This window comes from Temnothorax longispinosus, chromosome 4 (genome assembly GCF_030848805.1).
Source record: "Temnothorax longispinosus isolate EJ_2023e chromosome 4, Tlon_JGU_v1, whole genome shotgun sequence".
In the NCBI taxonomy this organism is placed as follows: domain Eukaryota; kingdom Metazoa; phylum Arthropoda; class Insecta; order Hymenoptera; family Formicidae; genus Temnothorax; species Temnothorax longispinosus.
In genome coordinates, this window is record NC_092361.1 from 20,899,366 (window position 1) to 20,924,126 (window position 24,761).

The 24,761-nt window shown below is 39.2% G+C and overlaps 3 protein-coding genes and 1 long non-coding RNA gene across 6 annotated transcripts in view; 2 read left to right on the top strand and 2 right to left on the bottom strand.

The window, feature by feature from the left end:
* On the bottom strand, positions 1 to 12,436 carry LOC139812281 (UPAR/Ly6 domain-containing protein crok). The gene is made up of 3 exons (XM_071776995.1): positions 11,894 to 12,436; positions 6,609 to 6,770; positions 1 to 5,812 (listed from the first exon to the last, which is right to left on the bottom strand). Exons 1-3 carry the CDS (start codon positions 11,961 to 11,963, stop codon positions 5,550 to 5,552), a joined length of 495 nt encoding a protein of 164 aa, XP_071633096.1. The 5' UTR covers positions 11,964 to 12,436; the 3' UTR covers positions 1 to 5,549.
* On the top strand, positions 6,864 to 19,922 carry LOC139812249 (uncharacterized). Of its 2 annotated transcripts, none has more exons than XM_071776942.1 (6): positions 6,864 to 7,326; positions 15,363 to 15,737; positions 15,925 to 16,301; positions 16,429 to 16,537; positions 16,686 to 17,127; positions 17,384 to 19,922. In XM_071776942.1, the coding sequence occupies exons 2-6, from the start codon at positions 15,458 to 15,460 to the stop codon at positions 18,780 to 18,782; spliced, it is 2,607 nt and encodes an 868-aa protein (XP_071633043.1). In that variant the 5' UTR covers positions 6,864 to 7,326; positions 15,363 to 15,457; the 3' UTR covers positions 18,783 to 19,922. The 2 variants fall into 2 exon arrangements, with proteins under 2 accessions (XP_071633043.1, XP_071633042.1); XM_071776941.1 differs by lacking the exon at positions 6,864 to 7,326 and adding an exon at positions 14,221 to 14,553.
* LOC139812287 (uncharacterized) overlaps positions 19,781 to 24,761 on the bottom strand; it is an 8,344-nt gene continuing 3,363 nt past the window's right edge. The window contains exons 3-5 of one of the 2 annotated variants that reach the window (XR_011731846.1): positions 24,419 to 24,618; positions 20,410 to 20,603; positions 19,781 to 19,909 (exon numbers count right to left, since the gene is read on the bottom strand). This is a non-coding gene — a long non-coding RNA (uncharacterized lncRNA). Of the gene's footprint in view, positions 19,910 to 20,142; positions 20,273 to 20,409; positions 20,604 to 24,418; positions 24,619 to 24,761 lie in introns of those variants that run through there. The other variant, XR_011731844.1, reaches the window with a different exon arrangement.
* Positions 23,248 to 24,761, top strand: part of Mdu (mitotic spindle positioning protein meduse) — a 7,479-nt gene continuing 5,965 nt past the window's right edge. Inside the window, exon 1 of the mRNA XM_071776987.1 lies at positions 23,248 to 24,193. Coding sequence (XP_071633088.1) covers positions 24,188 to 24,193 — 6 coding nt within the window. The 5' untranslated portion in view covers positions 23,248 to 24,187. The remainder of the gene's footprint in view (positions 24,194 to 24,761) is intronic.

The following is a 24,761-nucleotide window of genomic DNA, read 5'->3' on the forward strand; positions in this document are numbered from 1 at the left end:
CCACTTTTATTAATCGTTTAACACTTTTATTATTGGCAGAATACTTTTTCTCTTTCTCTCTGTACATGATATATGATGTTGTAATGTCACTCAACGATGATCATTACGAACATGTTCAATGAGGCTTGAGATACATCGCATTCTCTCGATACGTGTCGCAGGCAGCAACGGCAGTCGTACGAAAGATCGGAGAATTTCGTAAATTTCACATTTTTCGGGAAGATAACCAGGCCGATTTCGATCGATGCGACGTGTCATTAATTTTCGTAATTTAAAGCATGAAGTTTCGACGGAGAGATATATTGCTCCAGCTTGAAAACAGCGACCTATAACTAAAGAAACTGTTACGTAACAATCTATTATACGCGATACTTTACAATATTATATTAATGTAATAACTGTGTCGCTACTTTCAAGATACGGCAGCTATTTTTTTTTTTTTTGTATTAACTGTAGATTGACATTTCCTATTCTATAACTTTTACTTTCTTTTTTTTTGCAATAGAATTTTATCCGATCATTCGGCAACTACGGTAATTTTTCTTTCGCTCGGAGAAGATCGCGAAATTAATGTTCGAGCGATTCCCGCTAATTGATCGCGATAACTGTTCTATGTACAGTTTTTAATGCAATACATAATTGCGGAATATTCATATTTTTATTGCGATACACGATCGTCGTAGTTACCCCGAAAATATAACAAACCGCAGTTGTCGCGCAACGACGATGTTTCCAATCGCTTACAACCGATTGTTATTTGCGACATATATCAAAGAAGTACGAGGCGAATCGTCTCAACAACAAGAACTCCACGTTTCTTCCGATTGTCTGGGCTGTCCCGGACGAGAGATCGAATAAAAGTCAATCTCGAAACGACGAAGGAGACGAAAGAGAGCTCTTCTTGGAAGTAAATCTCTCACTATCGGATTTACATATGAAATCAGTTGCGAAAGCGCGCAAATAAACATATCCGTCGTTGTAGAATGATTAGGAAACTTCAAAAACAGCATCGATGCACCTATAAGGATATTTCAATCGCGATCTTGTTCTATTACTGCCTTTCCTATACGCAAGGATCTGTCTAAGATAAAATCTGAATAAAATTCTTTCCACGATAAAATATGAACTGTAAGCGATACGGTTAGTTTTTTCCCCCGATTAACGCAACCGACTTTTCATGCAAATCTGATAACAAAAAGTTTATCTTGTTCTAATTATTCTATAACAGGGAAGAAGGGAGTCGCGGACAATCGCAGGACGATCCGTTTGATGTCAGGTGGAAAGATTGTAAATTAACGAAAATCACACAAATCAATTATGTCGCAGAAGAATTAACACACTGGCGAACCGTGATTTATATTAATTTATAAATCTGTCACAATTGCCAGAATTAAAATCGTTTCTTCTATATCCACGTTATGATTTCTCCCTTTCTTCCCTATCTTTATTCCCCCTCGTTTCCAATCTTATCGGTACCATCACGTCCGTCACGGTTGTTGCCACATTTGCGCTCTAATAATAATTATTAGCGGTATTATTTGTAACAACGGGTCGGTAATGTACGGTACTAACAATAACTATAATAATAATAGTAATAGTAAGTGATGATAATGATATCCCAGTAAGCGCAAACTGTCCGCAGTGTGTGAGAGCAGATTGATAGCAAATTCGATCAGAAATCGCTGACAAATTGGCATCACCCGCGTCTGCGTTAAGCTCGTATTTTGCCGACTAATGTCCATTTCAATCAATGCGGATTAACTTTGATCTCGATTTAACTTACTTTTTATTTTTTTTTTCTAATGCTTAGAACTAGAAGAAGATAAAAGATAAATTAAACCAAGAAGAAAAGTTAATCTATGGAAAAGTTAATACATTGGTAGAAATGGACATAAACCTGCTGACATAATTCGACCGCAAGAAACCAAGCGGAATCTGTCGAACGCAGATTTTCTGCTTCAATTCCGTCTGCATCAAACTGTGCAGAAAACGTGTCAACATCCACTTGATTTCGACCATCAATCTTCCGTCGTATTTTATTGACAAATATCGCTATAATTCTGCCAACGAGCATCGTATACGCCAGATGCTGTATCGAATTTATATAAATCTTTTTGCCGACAAAAATTGTAACAGAGAACTTCGCAAAATCTGTTCTTAACAGACTTGGCTGACTGGGGGTAGTTAATAGCGACCATATCGATGGCGATAACGGCGACGACAGGTGGTAACAGCAGCATTAGAGATGATCACTTTGCAGGGCTGCTAGAGTGACATAATTTATATTGATCAAGCGCACCTACTTCGTCTAATTTCTCTCCCTCTCTTTCTTTTGTCAATAAACCATCTACTTTGTCATTATATGTTATTGCTCGTTCGTTACATTTGCCGGCACGTTGCTGCATGTTGCCATCATTATTACTATTATTATTAGCATCAGTATTATAGAGGATGTTCGATTATTGCAGTTTAGGCGCATACACATGGTAGTTGTTATATAACGCCTTCTTAAAAATATCATGAGTAGGTTCGAGTTGTGAAAAGAAATGGCGCTCGACGGATTTTCCCGGTGAAAAAAAATTCAATATTTTTAACAATTTTTTTTATATTTTATTTTGTGAAAATTTCTAAAAAAATATCAAACTTTTTCAGATTTTATAAACTTTCTTTGGAAATTATAGAACGAGAAGTCTTAGAATATTTCAGAATTCACGTAATTCATGTTGTAGAAGATTGCAGACTTTCCAAATAATATTCCAATTCGTATAAAAAAACCTGAGAAATTTTTTAAAAAGTTATAAATTTTATATAGAAGTCCTGAAAAATATTGTATGAGAAATTCTAAGAAAAATTTTCACCATTATCTCGACTTAATGATACTTAACATAAATTTCCCAAAATCGTGAGAAAAACGTAACACCTCGTTGAATTTCGGCAACGAAGTAGAGCTTCAGTTTCCGACCTGGACCACCGTTCACCACGACGCGCTTATCACCGAACATCCTGTATTTACCGAACACCTCTCCCTTCTATCAGCCACAAGGCAAAATGAGCAACAACGAATTGGGCCGGTTTTTTTTCCAACGTCGGTTTCAACTGATCCCTGGGTCTATTATATTAGCGGCGAAACATGCACGCGTTCTAAAACGAGACAGAGAAGACTTTGGTTGGTAAATTATCGGACACTCGAAGGTGCAACAACCGACCCTAATTGAGCTCTCGAGTTTAGCGTTACGCTCAATTAATTATTGCACAGACAGACGCGCAAACATGCCAAGCATTCGAAGAAACGCATACCGAACGGCGATTATTGTACGCTCAGGTGACTCAGGCTTAAACTACATTTATTGCAAGGTTCCGCGAAACACGGAATAATCGTGGACGCGACGGCGGACCTTCGATTCTTACAGCATCTAAATTGCGAGGTCTCTCCCGGCATATCGTCGATATATTATACCTATCCCCGTTCTTTACACAGCTCGTCTTATACGTAGAATCGTTTAAAGAAGCGGTACGTCGTATCCGTTCAGATTACGTTCAGTTTAGTTCGGAAAACTCGATATGATGTGACGATCAATTGAATAGAGATATCAAGTGAATCGAGAGAGCTCCAGATGAACGTAACAATTTTCCAATAAATTAGCGATCATAATCTCTCGATAAAACAATTGTTTGTCGACGACGTTAAACTTTTACATCATCGTGATTTCTTGCTTCCTACTAAATTTAAAATAATCATTAATTTTGTCATTTGAATAAATTATAATATCTAGTTATGCAATCTGTATGTAAATTATTATTATGATGATGTATAGTTAAATTGTAATTCTGAGTATAAATTGATAATAATTTAATCGGACGTTTCACAAACGTTTTACGTAAGCAGAAAAAACTATGTTATAATTATATCACGATTGAATTACGATGCGCGATAAATAATACTGAAGTAGACCGAATGGATGCGACGTGGATGCGTCTCGTGTTATGTATCCCGTTCCGTTTCGCGAACGCTATGTGTGTCGTTGCACCTCTAGAAATAAGCATATGCCCGTCGATCTCGCGTGCAATTCCATTTAGGCTTCCGACAACAAAATATATTTATTTATGTTACTTTTTACTTCGCGTGCGTATACGTACGTCGTAATTAATGCGTACACACATACCGGGCAGGCACAGTCTCATGCACAGACACGCAAATCAGTGTTCAGCGGGTAGCAGGCGCGGGGTGCGAAAATGTGTTATCGCGATGCCGCTACTTTGCATTTTACTTGTTACCGTGTGAGACTTTTTTTTTTTGTTTTTTACTAATCATAAATTCTCTCGTGAGATATCTGCCTCCCCTGCTGCGCCCTTCTCACCCTCGATATTCACGCTCGTCGCGCGCGATAAGATATTCGGCTCGTTCCCGTTTACGAAAATAGGCGAATCGACAGGAATCGATGGGAATGCGTTCTGCAGAGATTCACGATTTCCACAATCTTCTTCTCGCGAGAGAACTGCGAGACCTCGCAGTTTGCATTTAAGAGATCGCATTAACGTTGCTGGAGAATTAATTTTTTAATGTACACGTTGAGAGGATAATTTGAACACGTTTAGAACAATGAGAGAGGGATCAGTAAATTGGTTGCAGAAATAATTCTTAATCGATTCCTCTTAATCTACCTGTGCAAAAAATATCCTCTGTCTGACAGCCGATTTGAACCCGAATGAAAATTGCGCGACGAGCGCGATACACCGGCGTAACACGAGAGGTGATCGATTTTGAAATCTTTTTTCTTTCTTTTACGCAGAGGCCGTCGTATCGTTTTTTACGCTTTCTCTCATTTTTTTCTTTTTTTTTCGCAGAGATATGTATACTACTGAAGTGTCGCCCTCGCGCATCTGGCAGTTATCACCGTTACGCTACGTTAATTAATCTGGCTATGTTACGGACCGTTCGCAGTCAAAGACACCGTCGGGGAGGGGAAGGGAGTCGATCTAAAATCTCTTCGTTAATAATGGAAATTTGTAACTATCTATACGAGAAGATCACGAAGCGTGCGTCGTCTTTCATCCCTCGTCGCGTCATCAAGGCCTTCGTGCGGGATACATAAACGCGCGAGAAATCCGGAGGGAGTCTTCGAAACTCACGTCGCGAAACCAATACAATCTCGAATCGGATTCGTTGTACAATATCGGATATCCGGCTACTTCGGGACAAGAAGAGGGGAAAAAATTCGATCGCTCGGGGTGCGAGGTTTTTTTTTCGTTAGCGACGTGGAGATGATCGACGCGTCTCTATCATTGTCCGGCGCGGTTTAATTAGGCCGAAAGCCGGTAATTACGATACTGAAAGTCGGAACATCCTTTTCCCTCGGCCTTTCGCGATCTTCTCTTTGTGATCGGGGAAATCCATAGAGGAAAATTGACGATAACGATCGACAGGGAAGGTCGGTTATTGCGAGTCCTGGGATACGAACGGTCCGTGGCGGCGCGACGACGGGCCGGAGGGGGAAAGGGATAGAGTCTCAGGGATCCTCGGGGTGCGACTCGAACGAGACTAGGCAGAATTAGGTCGTCGAGAGGGAGATACGGAGCGGCGCGGTCGGGCACGATAGGAGCAGGCTCGGTGTCGCCAGCACGGCAGTCAGGAGGGACGCCAGTGGCAGTAGGGACGGCGTGCGGAGACTCTCGACGGAGTTACACAGATCACCGGTGCACGAGCAGTATAGCGCGCGCACATCGTGGGTGCCGCTCCTCATAAGGCACTCGCCGTTGTCCTTCTCGTCCGTGATGTAGCCGCAGCTGCGGACGACCCTCACCTTGCCGTACACTGCAACAGTAACGGGGATCAGTATCGACCTGAACCCTCTACTAGTCTACTTGAACCCCCTCGCCGCTATGTTTATTTCTACATTATGCAAATTAATTTTAATCTTGATTCAACTTACGTTTCATCTGCTTCTAGTTCTAAAAGTCAGAAAAAGATCAAAAGGAAATTGAACCAAGATTAAAATTAATCTGCATTGATAGAAATGGACATTAGGGATTAAGAATTGTTTAGAGATGTAAGATAAACTTAAATTAAACTTTAAATCTAAGATAGACTTTAAACGTGCGGTCGCTTATGTTTTGAATTTGTTCTTTGCCGCTCAATGACAGATGAATTCTTTAGATTTAGAGTCGACTAATTCCGAATGAAAAAGCTCATGTATAAATAATTGATAATTTCCGTTCAATTGCATTAATAAATTGTTGGAGTTATATTTATAGTTATAACATTAAAGTGATATTATTGCAATGCTATTACGTATTATCTATAAAACGTAATGTGAGCGTAGGATGTCACAAGTTTGTGAGATAAAAGCGCGTCAAACTTGTTGATATTATTGTAACCGATATAAATGGCATTTAATTAAGTAACGACAAATCGAATTTTTTAAAACATACGGCGAATCGTTACGGTTGTAAGCTGCTATTTGGAAAATTAATAATTCCAAATTAATTAAATGTGGAATTAAATTAAATGGAGAACTGATAAGCGTGGACTACTTTGACAAATATGAAACTTTCGAAATTTCTGTCGAAGCTTAATTTATCAAATGTATGTGAAACAAGCGAGGTTTCACCTTTTTGACTGATTTTTCGGCAAAGAGTAGGCTCTAAGTGGCTGAGATGCTCCAGACGAGGCTGAAAGCTGCAGTTCACAGTCCCCAAACTGTACGAATCGAACGGGTCGCCACATCTGGGGTCGTACTCGCTGTTGCATTGATAACATATTATCGCTTCACCTGAAATCAAAAGAAAAAGAAATCAATCACCACTTGCATTTGCCTCGGATTCGAATTAAGATCGAGTAAAATCGTCTCCCCTAAATCTTTGTGATACTTTAACTGTGATACTGCAACGCGACTTAAACGGAGGCGACTCGATCTTGCGCGTTTATATGAAAGATCGCAGTGTGAGGATTAACGGTCCAGTTAAAATCTTCTCCCTCCCTTTGTGTTTTATGAATATTTTAAGGGGTCGTATTTCAGAGAGCAGAGATCTCGCCGACGAAATCAACGGACGTCAGCCGCGATGAGGATCAAATCTGGGGGGGAGGAAAAGGTCTGGTTCACGTCTCGCCCTTCTGTGACGTAACATTGGCACGCGCGTCCCGGTGCGCATCCCATGCACGGCTATAGCGGGAACCAGCCAGGCTGATACGGCGCCAGCTGATATCGAACAGCGGGGCAAGACGCACGCGAAGACCTCTACCGCTCAGCTGTCCCTCGCGGATCGATACGAAGAATCCGAATTCTTGCAACCGGATATGGAATCAGGCGATTGGGAACAAATATATAAGTAACGAATTCATACCATGCACTTCATCACCGCCGCTATATTAACATTGAACGACGTGAACTTCACTATCAATTCGCTTCGCACACGACCTTCGCTCGAGCTATCCTCTCTTCTTCTTTATGCATCTCTTTTCTATTTTACTATATTATTGTGCTATTTCCGTGTTATATCTTTTTTTAGATCAACGCATTCTAAAACAAAGTTATTTATGTGTTGCTACTTAACTTCCTGTTATTTCAACAAATCTTTATACTTTGGATAATACATAAAAATTTATGTAAAAGAAATTTTCTTATGTTCTAAATATTCTTATAAAAAAAAATTGAACGCGTTCATATGTCGAAGTTTCATTACGGTGAATAAAACTCTGATACTTAAATATATGAAAGCAGTATCTCGTCAAATTTAGAAGAAAACCAAATTTCATTGAAACCAAATTCACAATTGGATTATTCTACGCTACGGATTTCATCGACAACAGATAATTTGAATGAATCTATATGGTTTATTTCGTTTGCATTATGCAATTGCATTTGCCCGCAAAATAAGGACAAATTCGGATAAATGGTCATTATTCGACAAAAGTTTATTCGTCGTTAACGAAACTGGACATACGTCACTTATGCATGCATTTTCTTACAAAATATAGAAACGTGCGCGCGAAATAATGAGATAAATATGAATATCAATGAAGATATTGGATAGATAAATAAGTAAAAGTCTGCTAATTAAAACTTCGCCATTATTTTCTCGAGGTAAACAAATTAGCTTTTCATCAGAAATAATAAAACAAACGTTTCAACTTTCTGGATCTAAAGTTCTCTTTGATAATGCTGTATAATTAGAGAAATGGAAATATATTTTTAAAAGACAAGAGAAAGGATATAAAGGAAAATAGAGTAAAAATAGGGAAAAAAGGAATAATGCCATCGTGATAAGAAAAGCGAGATAAACAAAAACTGTATCGAGAGTACACGGGGCAAAGCAGGGGGGCGTGAGGGGGCGGTAAGTGAGAGGAAAGGGGTCGGAGAAGGAGAAAGTGGGTCGCTCGATAGCCCTCGCGACGATCTGGCTGTCGTAGGCGCGCTACCCTAAATTTCAACAAATTGTCGGATATAGCGCATTCATCGGATTCATCCGCGATATCTCGATTAGTGCGCGGATTGCCGATGCCATCGTTAATTTCGTATCGGCAATTACTTCGATCGGGTGGAGGGATGAGACCGAGTAACTCTCGCGCTGAGCGCGCGTTAACGATCGACTCTCTAACTCGATGTGCGAAAACGTGCAAAGGTCTATCGTCTAGGCCTCTAGGGTCCGTCACAGCGCGATCGCTGCAGAAATCCGGATGCGACGAAATCCCGCGTCGAGACAGTTACGTCGTCCTGATCGAGTTACGTCATTTTCGTCCAAATACTTTCACCTTTCACCTTTGCGCCGCTGAAAGTTACGTCTACCGCAAGCAGACGATCGTCCCGACGCAGGAAGATAACGACATCGCGTCTCCGATCGTGCTCTGTCAGACGCGGAGGGAAACGAATATCTATATTGTGGTCGTTTCCCCGATTCGACTTTTCCGCCGTCGAAGCGTCGCCGGATGTGTATCGACAAACGTCGACGGAGGGAAAAGTTTGCCCGATTCATCGGCGACGCGAATTTAACGCGAAACCAGGCCGCGTCTGGCGAGAACTTAATTCTGGAAAAAAAAGAAGACCGTTTGATTCTTAATTAAACGAACAGTCGCGCGCTATAAATAATGCAATAAATTGGAACAAATATATACAAATTTTTCGGAGATGCTTAGCGCAAGATATGCAACGTGTCGTTTTGTCGTAATAATTTTTCACAATTCTGCACAAATGCAATTTTATAAAGTTCCATATCGTCCTAAAATAATCTGTTTTCAATAAAATTGTGGATATACGATCAAATAAGATTTAACGAAATTATTTTATAATCTCGCTAAAGCCGCGACAAACAGACAATTTCTTTTCTTAATTCGTCTTTGAGCGATATTGATTGAGATGATCATTCCATGAATACCCATGGGTGAATTCGACATTCCCGACAAACGGAGTTATCGCGATATTTTTCTAGCACGGTGTTAATAGGATTCGATTTGACAATCGCGTACGCTCATCTTCGCGGCCCGAAGAACCACAAGTGCTACCGTTGTAGGAATTCGCCGACCATTATTCTTGCTAACGATATAATACCCGCGTATGACCGCCAACAATGCTATATATCGCTGTCTTCTTGCGAAATCCGTGGAAGGATGCGAAAAAGGGCTGACTGAAGGAGGAAACGAGTTATTTCCTTCCAATCCACCCTGAAAAATAGATGAATTAAAAGGGCTTGGGAGACATTTCTCTAAAATTGAACGAGAGAAAGTGTCTCGAAGTATCTAAATTTTAAGGGGTTTATCAATGATGTAGATTCTTTTCTTGATTCCCGATTGCTTCTTGTAAACGTTAAAATAAACGGATGTAAAAAGATATAAAAAGAAATTGAAACCAATCTCAAATTTCGAACATTAAGAATTTAGAACGTCGCGATAAGTTCATTTTAAATGACCTAATTTTTTATCCGTGGCACTAGCAGTGTATCTCAATGTACCCGAGAAGAGTATATACTGTCACAACTCGAAAAATTTTAATTTTGAGTTAAGTCCGTAAAAAGTATGCATAAAATGTTATCTACGTGCTATAATAGCGTCGCAAATCTAAATCCGTTGCAACGGACGGAAATGTTATTTTTTTAATCTAATCTAAACCGGTTATGTTGCAGTTTCCTGAGCGAATAATATATCACAAGTTTACTGATAAATAAATCACAGATCTGTTCAAGAAACAGTATAAGTTCATTATAATAAAATATCGTAAATAATTTTGCGTTAATTATATCACAATGAAAAAAAAATTGAATTAAATTTGTTTTTTCTCTTCTAAAACTTGCGAATTTTTGAATTGTAACAGTATTGTTCTCGGGGTTCGCATATAAAGATATATTCTGTAATTTCATTCATGAGAAATTGTGTCTGCAAGTTGCAACAACTAGATCTGTCTGCACAGTCATAAATAAATAATATAAAATATAACGCTTGCTTGCTCGAGACACACGTAACAACATTTAAATAAAATATCGCAAATACAAATCGTTACGTGGATAACGCGCGTCGCAAAGAGAATTTCTCTAAAATATTAGTAAAAAGACAGAGAAATCCTGCGAGAGTTTTACAAGATTTGAAAATTAGAATTTCAAAGATTGCGGAACTTGTTAAACCGTATGTAACACGTTTTTACTTTCACGCGCATACATTCCTAGAATATTGAACAAATGTACAAAATCTCGAGATGCTGTTTCTCGGACGATATGAAACTTAAGGGGGAAAAAAAAAATGATTTAACGTCGCATCAAGATTAACTTGGATCACGAAGGATTAAACATCTTCTAAACTTTCGTGTGCTTATCTGGCCTTTTACAACCCCCCGACGAGACGTCTCCGTCTGGGCGGCTCATTTACGGCGGTAACTTTCCCTGCCATCGCCTCTGCATTGCGCCCGTGATGTATACGACTCCTTTCCTCACTCCTTTCCCGAATAAAGTGCACGAGGTCGTATTATCGATCTTTCCTACGCTTTCGGACAAGGCAATGTTCAAAAGTGGCAATTGAGTCCGATTTATATCAAGTAAGTATGTTGAATTAAGTTCGTGCGAGAAGGACGAACTTAACGGGGGCTTCTATTTGCCTCTCGCTCAATTTTCCCACTGAAAGTCCCAAGTGCCTGTCGAAATCCTGTACATTCCCCTGGGAAACGTTAAACTTCTCTCTGTACGTTTGTCGGACAATCTCCTGTATTTTCCCGGGAAGTACCGCATTGATGGAAACTAACGCGAGTTAGACGATGTGGAACCGTCGTAAGGACGTCAGTCTATCATATATGTATAAGCGGTTTTAAACTGCCTTTCAAACTTCTTTCAGCGCTATTCCGGAAAGTGAAATCCAATTTCTGCGAAAATTCAATAATTAAATTTCTGTGAACGAGATGACTACAAGAGAGACGACCTATCTTTAAAAGAACGCGTTTAAAACACTTATTTATTTTACGCACTATTAAAGTTGTATCGACTGCTAATGCAATTATAATAGCTTTCAAATATAAAATATTTCTTATAATAGTTATCAATATTTTGTAAAACGAAGTAAAAGCATGTAAAAATATCAAATGCATTTCTCAAAGTGGGAGTTTCTGTCTCTCGATAAGTTTGTTCTTTTCCCAGTCCCAAATGAGAATCGTCACTCGTGTCATTTTACCATCAATACCTACATCAATACCTCATATTTATCGTAAAGAATCGGACGTGCAAAATAATAAAAATAGGAAGGATCGCTCTCGCAACCGCGCGCGAAATTTCGGTCTTTCGATTGTCGCGGGATCGAGGCCCTCGCCGCGCCGCTTCAATCGAGCGTGTTCCGCGAACGGGTGATCGATCGCTGTTCCCGGGAGAGCCTCTGTTTCCGCGAACGGAACCGCCGGACGATTGCCGAGTTTCGATCGGCACTCACCGCGATCGAATGTGGCCGCCAGGACGACGAAGACGAGGCCGATGATCGGCGCGGCTCGGTACGCGATCATGATCGTCGCGATCGCCGGACCATGTGCTCGTGGCTCGTGCCCGGGGGGTGTCTAATCGCGTCGCACGATAGGTGCTCCCGTCGCCGTCGCCGTCGTCGCCGTCGCCGGGGAAAGGATTGGACAGCGTGCGAGTGTACGCGTTCGCCTCTCGCCGTCGTCGTCGTCGTCGTCGTCGTCGTCGCCGTCGTTGCCGCCGTCGCCGCCTCCCGCGTCAAGCGGCCGGGATGAGAGCGCGGACACTTCCGTTCCCTTCAGGGACGGTGATCCGGGTCGCGCGCCGCGTTCGCCACCTCACCCGGACGCATAGCAACCGACTGACGCGCGTTACGCGACCGAGTCACCGAGTTTCCCTCGGCACTCTATATCCTCACGCTATGCGGCAGATCCACCCCCTCCTCGAACTCCCCCGCGATGCGCTCGCCGCCGTACCGTGCCGCGCCGATGCATTCGTCGATGGTGCACGCGCCGTTTTCCTTTCCTCGTCACCTTCCAAACGACTTCACGTTGCCACTCGGGGGTGCTCGGGGGTGCGCACCCCCGAGCGTGCGATCGCTCCGGCGATCCTCCTCTCCGCAACGACGTTATTAAAAATGCTATGGATTCGCCGCGATACACTTTCGTTCGACCCCTTGAAGTCTCGTGTTGAAGAGATAGATTCGTGATACAGTTAAAGACACAATAAGAATTAATTCGGAACATCTAAAAAATATTGTATTGGTAAAATTATAAAATCCATAATTTTTTTGTAATTAAGCAGTGTAAAGAATTAGTAGAAATATTTTTAAAGAGAATACGGCGCCCCTCCGGTTTAAATAAAGTTAAAAAAATATATCCTATTTAAAAAATATTATCCTGTGCGTGTTCTTTCACGGCTTTTCATTTTAGTTAGTTTTCTATACATACATAGATATATATACATACACATACCTGCATCCTTTACAACGTGCTACAATATCTCGCGGCAGTTTCCGCTTAGAACTATCGGCTTCTCGGTACTTTGCTGTTTGCCACGTTCGCACACGTACTGTCCTAATTTCCTCGATTTATATTCCTGTCAACAAAATATCATAATATAATTTTATATCACAATATAATTTAAAGATCATAATAATTTAAAAAATAATATAATTTTTATTTAAAAAAATTATATTATTTTTTATAAAAAAAATTATAGACTTTGTAGAAGATAGAAGAAAAAAACAACTTGCTGTATTACGTTTCAGGCTCATACACTCATTTTGTTAGAGAAAACAAAATATATATAACGTCCTGCCAACTAATTCTGATAATTTTAAAATTATAGATCATACGTGCAGATTTTGTAGATATACTACGTTTACGCGAGCGTTATTTCTGTAAGTAACTTACGACATAATTTATTCTAAATGAAATGTTGTAGTAAGCTTACGATAATTTACTCCGCGTAAACGGGGGTAAGCAGAGACCCTTTTGTTTACGCGGAGTGAATTATCAGTCACATGAGGTAATTCCTCTATTACCTTTTATTACATATTGTACAAAAAAATACGAGCGTTACGTTATAATTGGGAAAATCATCGCGCGAGAAGAAAGATATGTAAGGCCAATTCCTTTTAGTGACACAATAAGTCGACACAAGTGTCGTTCTGTCTTTGTTATTCATTGAATGCCAAGGAGGATGGAACGATGTTTGTGTCGACTTGTGTCACTAAAAGAAATTGGCCGTAGTAATCAGCGAACGTGATGAGAAAATGTTTTATTTGGGAACCCGAACCAGGGGGGTTTTTTCCAAGGTGTCCTCGGGTGAGAACAGTCAGGTGCCTGAACCCGAACCAAGAGGGTTGGAGGCTAGGCTAACAATAACCTGTCTCGTTAAAAATTGTTAAAAAAAACCACAAAAAACCTAAAAGCCGAACTTCAGACCATGGTTTGACCTCGAGTTGCAGCATTCATCTCGACTATCTTCCTTCTTCTTCTTGTATTAGATAAATTAGACTATCTTCGTATCTTCTATCTAAAATCTCAAGTAGTTCGGACACGAACCGTAGCAAAGACACGAACCATTACCGAGCGTGCAGCCTGTATCACACTACGGGTTGGGATTGGTCGTGTTCAGCAGACCAAGCCGCTGAGTACCAGTCGAACGTGATTGGCTCTTACTTTTAGAACCAACCAATCAACGCGGAGTGTTGATAAGACGAACTCAACAGTTGTGTCTGCTGAACGCGGCCAATGGCAGACACAACTGTTGAGTTCGTCTTATCAACACTCTGCGTTGATTGGTTGGTTCTAAAAGTAAGAGCCAATCACGTTCGACTGCTACTCAGCAGCTTGGTCTGCTGAACGCGGCCAATGAGATGCCCGTGATCCGCGCGCTCTCCCCTTGATTTCGCGCGCGCGCGTCGGCCATCGGCACTCGGCACTGTTGGCAGCAGTGTCGACGATTGACAGAAGGGGCGGAGGAGGAAGGAGGGGAGGAATTTGGCCAACAAACGGAGAACCTGTTGTTCGCGAACGAGTGTGGTCAGGGAATGTAGGCACGCCGTGAACGTGAATGCCATCATGAACGCCAAAAGAAATCCGCAGCATGTGTCAGATTCGTACAACGGAGGTAATCCCGCCGCGATCCACGCTTCGCTTTCGCGTAATATTTGTCGAGACGCGCGCGCGTATGCTGATCGGAGAAAAACGCGCGTATACGCGACACGACCGTAGATAGTAAACTGAAAAACCGTCTGCTGGGCGTCCTTATGGCGTCTGCTATTACACGAAAACAACTTTTGCTCGGCGTATATGGAAGTGTTCCAGCGATGTTGCTTCATTTAAGAATGGATCAACGTCATCCGACGCGGATTGCACGGATTTTATTTTTTTTGCTTTTTTTTTCTTAAATAATTAAAATGTATATTTTTCAGGCGTGATCTTTACTAGTTTAACTTTAATTACTGAGGTCATGGAGAAACTTCATGTTGACAGTAGCGTGTTTTATAGAATAGAACATTTATGCACTTCTCGTTACGTATCTCTCCCTTTTACGTCTCCATCTCTACCAATGTGATTAACTTTAATCTCGGTTTTACATACTTTTTATCATTTTCTTGTTCTAAACACGAAAAGAAGATGAGAAGTTAAACCGAGATTGAAATTAATCTGTATTGATAGAAATGGACATGTAACGATACGAAATATACGCATATGTGAAACAGAATCTGTTGTCGACACAGAAAATATTGTAATTCCAGTATTTGTCTTTCGTTAAAGTTCCATAACACGATTTATAAAAGTTTTCTAACGCTACGTCTTGAAAGAATTGATTTTTTCTTCGGAGAATTTAACTTTTTTCCAGTTGAAAATATATATTTAGTATTGCAGGATTAAATATATAGATATAATTGAGAATAATTGTAAAAACTTTTACAGATACTATAGGAAGAGACAGTCCGTCAGCATTGTTGGAGGTACTCGCAGAGGTTGCTTCGCAAACATTGCACTCCGAAAAGAAACATATTAACTCAATGCTGACGCTGCAATACAAGCCGAAAACAGCGAGTGTGAAACGGAAAGAGTCATGCTTTACTGTACCTCAGCTCGCGTCCATGTCTGTTTCACATCTCGTTAAGCAATTTGCCGTTTTTACAAGCGACGAGCTCAAAAGACAATATTCCTACACCTGCGCGTTAGTGCCTGGTTGCCATCAGACGTATACCAGTTTTGCTAGCGAGGAAAAGGCTAGGGTGTGCATTAAAAATCACCTGGAGGAGCATTTAGAACACCTGAAAGCAGATAAAGAGACTTGTACGTACTAGTAAGCTTATTGTTGTCTTGTGTTATTTCAAATCCATAGAATTATGTTAAGAGAAATCTTCGATGATACTTTTTATGATTACTTAATTTTATTAAATTCTAAATTTATGAAAATGACATGTAAATGCTAATCCTGGAAAAGTTTAGTACTGTTAAAAGAATTTGTTTTATATTACAGATGATACATTTACAGCGAAAAGTATAAACCATAAGAATTTGAGGACTAATCTGCAAAGTAAGAAAAGTCGGATACAACAGATAAAGAAACCTCAAGAAACGTTAAATAAGGAGAACAAAGATGTGATATTGGAAAAACCCAATTATTTACGTAAAATACACTTAAACGATATTAACATTAAAGAGAACGAGAAGCAGAAATGTTTTCAGAGATCGGAAAAGGAGGGAGCGCACGATACTGAATTAAAGAATTCTGAGCAAATAGATATTAAGGTTCTCGGCGATCATAGTTATTCTGAACGATTGGATGACGAGATGCCTAATAGGAGAGAAACGTCTCTTAATAATGTCCCTGATAATACAACGGGAGAAGAAAATGTTAGTGAACAATCTACTAATTACCTAAATGCTTAACATATACAATCTAAAACAGTACATAATTGTGAAAAATATACATTACATTTGATATACGTACTATATTTTACAAATATATATTTCTTTTCAGATTGTGTTTATGGTCGTTGGTACTGATAGTGTACACATGAAAGAGTACTCTCACGTTCATCAGAAATTAGCTGAAAATTCTCAAGATTCTAATATTGTTTATTCACCAGGTATGTTCCTAACTTAGTTTATAATTTATAGAATAAAATACAACACTGTCTTATAATTGATGTTATAGAGACGAATACTATTATGCTAAAATATAATTGTATAACACATGTAAATTTATATATATTTATGCATATATATTATGAACAGATAAAACTGAAGTCAGCACGGAATCAAATGTAGAGGTATCTACGACCACCAAGCCTAAAGGAAAAGCAAAGTTTATTGGCACGAGCAAGGAAGAGAGGGAAATGGCACTAGCATATATAGAACGTATTAAAAAGAAGGGTAATCCTACAGGAAACAATCTTCAATGTCGCATCTGCGACCCACCTCGTAGTTTCACAGCGCCTACAACTTTAGTCTCCCATTATCGGAGTCACGCTGGAATAAAGCCGTATGAGTGTTTGATGTGCAAAGCGGTTTTTACAAGAAGGCACAGTTTGAAGTACCATATGTTGATTCATGAAAATCAAACGCGCTTTACGTGCAAAGATTGTGGAAAGAAGTTCAGGCATCCGTCTCACTTTAGAGAGCATCAACGTAGGCACACTGGAGAAGCGCCGTTCGGATGTGATGACTGTGGGCAACGGTTAGTAAAATTATTGTTTAGAAGTATATTTAGACAGTATATTTATGAATTATGTAGATAGTAATATATTTTATACAGACGTTTACATTCTATTTTCATAAATAAGTTCAAGCCAAATAAGATTTTCAAATTTAATTTAATTTCAACTAAAAAAATGCTCCATCTTTCTAATTCTACCTCCAGAGAAAGAGACAAAGAATCTATTGATATCGATAGTTTCGACTATATAACAATAATATTTTGTTTTTTGTGTTAGGTTCAAAACCAGGAACACTTACAAACGTCATTTAAAAACACGACACAATAAAATTCTCACCACACTTGGTGAAGTCTTGCATCCACCGGAAGAAGACGTTAAAAAAGTTCGGACTAATCGAAAAAGAAAGGATTGCACCGTAGAAGTTGCGATGAGTGTCGATGACATCACGTCCGATGCAATTGTAAAGTTTACAAACCATGACGAAACTCAAGTTATTACAAATACAGTAAAAGAGTATGTTCTGAAAGAGGATATCGATAGTAACAGAAATTGGGAGACGAACAATATAATACAGATTGATAAATTTGGGAGTTTTGAGATTTGCTCGGAATCTCAATTGAATAAGACTGATGGTATAGAGACTGAAATAGCTGTAGATTGTAAATATCCCGATAGGGAGAACAGTAATGTCAATGTGGAATGTATTAACGGTATAGGAGATGGCCTGCTGCAATTAAAAGATCCTTTTTACGATAACTTAAGAGTAACTAATAATGAGGAAAATCATGTTGTCTATCAGCATAATATCGAAGATCAGGATAAGATTTACGAGTGTAGTAATGAAACGAGAAATGAATGCGAAGTGAATGGTAGAAACGAGACACAGAATGAAGAAAAAGAAGATGTAACGGAGATAAACGCAGATTTTCCAGAAGAACAAGACGAAAGCAATTTACAAGTGTGGCATAAATCTACGCATGATTATCAGAAGGAAATATGCAACAATAATACACAAGAAAGAAACACAACATGCAGACATTTAAGAACAGAGCAAACAGAAGCTGCAAGTTCCAATAAAAATGATCAAAAATATGATGTACACGTCATTACGCAGAACGATGTCACGAGTGAAAAATCTACAAAATCTGATAATTTCGATATTGAAAATAAAGAGTATCCAGGAAATAACATTTGTGCGCAGATTATATACGCAAATATTAATATCTCGCAGACATTGAATGAAGATAGCGAAGAGAGTATTCCAGAAAATCAAAATATATTGCAAGAAAATGAATGTATAACTCAGTCTGTTGCGACAGATGTGGTAGAAATCTTAAATGTTTCTCCGAAAGATTCTGTCGAGGCGAATCAGGAAACCGATCAACAACAAAATAATCAGTATTTATACGTCCGTTCCGAAGAGTTAAGTAAATTAATCGCTCAGAATAAATACGTAACCATACCGCTACATCAGATCAAGTTGTGTCGCGAACATGGATTGCAAGCGAAGGTGGACAACCAGAAATCGATATATATCATAAATGAGGATATACGAACAATTATAAAGCAATCTGACAAACAAAATACGATTTTAGTTCTATCTAGCGATAGTTTCAAGAGTAGCATTTTTCAAATTGACAAGAATAGTATTATTGTCAAAGCTCTGAAGAGATAGATCGATGCAAAGTAATAATATTTGTATAATAAGATATGTAAAGTTTAACGTTGATTACATTCAAAATATATTTTGTAACATAGCAATGCCCTAATAGACACAATCGATTGATTGAAGTACATATGCAATAATCGTTGTAACACATATAATAATCTTAAAAGGAAAGAAATAACACAGCATAATGCTACACGTTTTTTGCTTGTATAAATATTTAGAAAGCAAAACCAAATAGATATAATCGTGTTTCTCATTTTTATTACGAGATATAATTAACTACGATATAATTAACTTAAGAAAAAGAAGTGACGGACTAATGAAAATATCCTTGTCGATTTGATGTTACAGTTTAAGAGATTATTTTTATATCTAAGTTTTTAAAATATTATAATATTATAATAATCTTATAATAATGTTATTATGAAATGTGTGAACAATCATAATAATGTTATTATGAACTGTGGTTATGAGCTTGTATTGATTGCAATAATTACCTGCATTTATTAAATTTCCAAGTTTAATATCAAATTGATATTCAAAATTAAATTTTACAATCTTCAATTTCGTTCTTGACATGTACGGAAAATAAATTTATGCAGTTTATTTGTAGTTTCACATCTATTACTTTTATTAGATGTGGTCCTACTCACTTATATTTATTTAGCAATCATAAAAAAATATGAAAATATGGTAAAGTGCCAAATGTAAGAAAGTATGTTTCAGCTATATAATCTTGATTTAGTTTCATATAAAATTTTCCATTTTTTTTAAGATTGTGGAGGGTCGTAAATGTACTGCTATATAATTTATTTTTATAACAATTTTATTGAAGCTTTTTATCTCTGCTGTCTTTAAAATTATTATTTTAGAAGAGATTTTTTTTTATAGAGTGCATTAAGTAATAATAACACATTTAACATTTTGTGAAGCAATTATACTTTATACTATCTAAATGAGTAAATTATAGGCGTTTATAAGTTTATGTGCAATTTAAAAACAAAGTTCAGTTGTCTATGTTAAATAGATTTTTCTATTTGCAAACTGTGTAATGTGCACTGTAACGCACTTTGAATATCGCAGCTTCTCGCATTTTTTTTTTTTACAACGGTCTTGGCCAGTAAATCTTTTTTCTAAAAAAAAAAATGTATCTTTCAAGATATTTATCGCAGTAAATTATTAAGCTACAAATATTCGAGAATCCACACATTAAATATCAATAACTATGTGTCTACACATTAAGTGCAGATAACTCGCAAACCAGATTTTCCATCTGATTTACAAATTTCCAAATTTTTAAATAACGTAAAAATAAATTATTTTATCTGTATAAAGTTTATGTCCAGGAAGTTCCGATTTGATTGCAGTCTAATTAGAAACATTATTGATCGATTTTTGTTTAATTGTTATGGCTTGAACTCTCTTCTTTAGTGGCATCTTTAACTAATCAATCTAAGAGTCTGTTACAGTCTTCTTTGGTGATATAAAATATCTTTCTAAAATTGCCAAATCGAACTTTAGTTCACCTTCAGTTATGCCACAGCTAAATATTCTTATCCTAATAAGTTTTTCTAAAAAAGAACTAATCTGCAGATTTTATTCGATAAGATACAAGAAGATGTGCACTGCTCACCTGAAATAGACCTGCAAGTCTGAGAGTCTTCGACTCTCGTGCCAAAGTTTGTTGAACAAACCTGTGAGAAATCTGATACTTTTAAAAAGTTTCTGCAGATTTAGGCACAGCCATTACAACTAAACTCTAAGTAGTCGTCCAGAAAACTTGGGCGATAGTTTTCTCTCTCTCAGGCCTACTCCTTACACTCGGTTCTGTAATCACAAAATAACATTTGGAATTGTTGTACAGCATAATATTCACGTATACTAGTTTGTCTATCGTTAACTAGACAAAGGTCCCAAAAACAAAACTAACCGAATATCCTTTACTTAGCTGGAGTAAATTCAAACTCGGAACTTTCTCGATATAAATAGTACAAGTGATCGATTCGAATAATTTCACAACATTTCTTATGCAGGTATAATAAAGATCATAAATGTACCAATATGAGATTAATGTGTATATAGAATGCGGTAGTATAACTGAAATAATTGCTCGTGTAAAGAAAGAAAATCGAAACTATAGAACAAGTCTCTACGAAGCTACGCTTTAGGAGAAAATCGATTATTAAGCCTGTTGCAGTCTGTATAGTCTCTTACAATTACATTATATTACACGCCATCCTGTACTATCGTATTCACAATTTCTCACAGTCTCAATAATTCGCAGATCCACTTCTTTAACAAACATATCAGTAATAATAACAAATAATGCATTTATATACTATAATAACCAGATAACTTTTAATACCATGTATAAGGTAATGAATATGACGAATAAAATAACAATAGTCAAGATACTAATTAACAAGATAGATCATATTATACTATACAACTTATGTCTAAAAACAATATTATTATAAAGGGTGCCTTTTTGATAAAATAGAAATAAGACTTACTCAGATTACAAAAGTACGGTAGCTAATAACATAGCTAATAAACATTAAATATTTACGAATTACGATATTCGTAATGATAGAGGATAAAAAAAACAAATAATCTTTATGTAATCTTCTATAAAATTATTTGCATTAATAATAACCAGTCTGATGATTGCATATAACATTGTAGAAATTTAGACAGGCGAAAGGCTTATGTGATGCAAATTTACTCAAGAACGTTCTCGCAGAAGTTTTACGTTGTACAATTTTCGCGGCTCGCTCATGATTATACATATACACAATAACAGCGTGCTTTGAAACCGTGAGCCTAATTCGCGCCGCAACTTATCGGCTATGTAAAGAACAATAATTTTGCTTACTAGAATAATGTATTTTTCTACGTATATTTTGTACTTACGAATAAATTTCTAAAAATAGTCTGCGTGGATCATTTCCGATTACCCGCTAAGTAGTTTTTTAAGATTTTAAGTCAAAGTCAAGAGAGTTGGCGTGTAAGTGGCGTTAAAGTTTTCTATGGATGCGAATATCCTTTATGAATATAAGAGGGTCAACGAGTGAGTTTGTTTATATTGTTTTGTGGAAATTTTAAATCAATGACAAGTTATATGTCTCAGGTAGTAAACTGACGTTATTTTGACATTAAAATGACGAATAATGTCAGTTTGCAGCTTGGAGTGTTATAATTTTTCAATTTTTTTTACACAAAAGTATAACAATTACATTCCCTTTGTAATTATCACTCATGCGCTACTAGTAGGATGTTTTACAATTAGCACACGATACTCGTGAAACACCTGTCCTTTCGATTGAGATGTCGACTCAGATTATTGATATTATTTTGGAATTCGTTGGCTTTCTCTTGTGAAATCTTTCAGAACTTTCCGGCCCGGAACTGAAAAATCGGGACACGCAAAGAGAGCTCGAAAACAGTTGCAACGAGTGGAAGAATAAGAGCGAATCAGACCAAGTCCTCTTTGTTAGCTCATCTCTAATTAGGTTCTTGTCTACTTCGTCTAAATAAAATTACCGATTCAAATTATATTCGGGAACCCTGAAAAAATGTCCCAGAAATTTTCATATTATTAATCAGATGTCCTACGAAAAATTTTAAGACTTTCTCAGAATTTGTTATATACGCGTTGGGACGTCTTACATAAAAAGTCAAACAAAATAATAATGAAATATTTCAGATTTCTTTCGGCAGCACATATTTGTAGAAATCTGAATAAATATGAGAAAATCCACGCAATTTACCAGAATTTTTCATACAGATACAGAAATATTCCAAAAATCCTCATCCAATTATTTCTGAAAGTGTATCTCAAAAGTTTTACATAACACAAGTATTTTTCATAAATATAAAATATGAGAAATTCTTAGAAAATTTCTGAGAAAATATGAGAAATTGTTTCACTCTAAAGATCACTCAGAAATTCTTTTCTACGTGGAAAAGACGTATCTCAATTGACCAAAATTATTTCCAAGCCACGATACGCCTCGTTTGCGATTTCACTCGACATCTCCGTTGAACCGAGCCCGACCTGGGGGAAGCATCCAAAATATTTACGCCAATTTACGGGCATCTCCTGATTCGTCGTCGCAAATGCCAAAACATTCACGACGACGGTCCGTGCCCGGCGATGACAACAAACGCGCGCGCGACCGGCAAACAACCGCGCCGTCGGCCGTCTTGTTGCTCTCGTTGGAGAACGCGCGGTCGGCGCCGGTCTTGTTGGGGAACAAGGTCGCGGGTAAAATGGCGAGCGGCGGGCCCCGCTCGGGTCAGGATAAAATGGGACGTACGTGTCGCGCACCGGACGATCGCCGCGGCAACGGGCGGCAAGCGGCAACGGGCGCGATTCCGCTCTCGGCGTGTTTACTGTTACAGGACGACGTCAGTATACCTGTATACCACAATACTCGTGCCTGTACTATACCTGTATCTGCTATCTGCCTCGCCAGTATCGCGAGCGGCGAGGACTCGATTGCAACAGGTGTGCCGACTGGCCGGTGGCAATCTCGCCGTCGCTCTCAGTCGCTCTCCCGAGACGAAAGCGGGGGACGGAGGTCGCGCGGCGACGCTCTCTCGAGTACGGATCTCGCGCGAGAAGAATACACGCGCCGGGCCCCGGGGTCGCGCTCTCGGTCTCCAAACAAAAAACGGAGCGCAACGGGCGAGACCAACTGTTCGCGGTACCTCTCGGCACGGCGAGTCCGCTCTGTGCATCCCATTATCCGCGAATCGTCGAGGTCGACGAGGTCCTCGCGCTTTAAGCGACGCGATACCGAGTGCGCGTACAGCGGCGGCTCTCGGTCGGAGAAGGTGTTTGAGGCACTACGAACGCGACGGCATCTGTTACTCCGGGAGTTAAAGAGTCAAAGCTAACAATAAGAGGAGTTTTATCGCACCTGGACGTAGCGGCGCTCGTTGATGCGCGACACCGGAACTCGCTGCAGCGGTCGCAGAGCGGCCCCGCTCCTGCCGGGTGGGACGAGGAGGGAACGAGCGTCGTCGGCCGCGCGTGTACCATGCGCGCGAGAAGATTGGAGAAGATCCCCGTCATTCCGGAGTATATATACCCCGAAAACGACTCGACGCGTCGTACCCGCGCGCGGCGACACGCGCCGTCGGCGTAAATATTGAACAACCGGTGACGCAATATTAGTTTGCGCGCGAGGCATGATAATAAGCGGGGACGTCGTTGCTCGTCGGCGCGCCTCGCGATCAGATAAAGCGCACGAAATTGTTCCCCGCCCCGAGGTCGACGCACCGCCGCCGCCGCCGCTCGCGTATCCGTCGCGGAGGAGAAGCCTGATAAAAGATTCAGTCCGGTTCCGTCGCCGCTGCCGGCCTGCCGTCGCATTCCCGAATTCCCGCTGGCGGAAACGCGCGAAATGGAGGTGAGTCCCTCACGCGTACACACTATACTCTCCTTTCTCTCTTTCCGTCCTGCTTCGACGAGGAGTGCGAATAAGGGTCGTCCAAGTGAGACGTGGAGACTCGGGTTGCTGCCTGAATAGCGACGTCACTGGAGATGAGATACCTGTCCACACCTGCCTAATGTTAGGGGTGCCTATATATAGCGCTATCAGCAACAGTGACATATACGTGACATGTATATTTACCTGCTTGTACATTCCTACGCTGTCTTGAATTAGCACTTCGTTCAAGCTAGTCTAGGTTTCATTCAGACGACCCTTGTATAGAAGCTGTAGAGCCTTCAGACGTATATCTTCGTGATGTTCCAGAGTGACTGATCCTGTCCCAGGTGTCCCTTACGCTTCCTGCGATTTAAAATGAAATCCGTGTACGCTTACGTCCATTCCTGTCGATGTAGATTGACTTTAAACCTCGGTTTAACTTACTTTTTATCTTTCTTTAATTTTTAGAACTAGATGAAGAGTAAGGTAAACGAGATTGAAATTAATCCGCGTTGAAAATGAGCATTATAGAAGGAAAGTTGGGCGG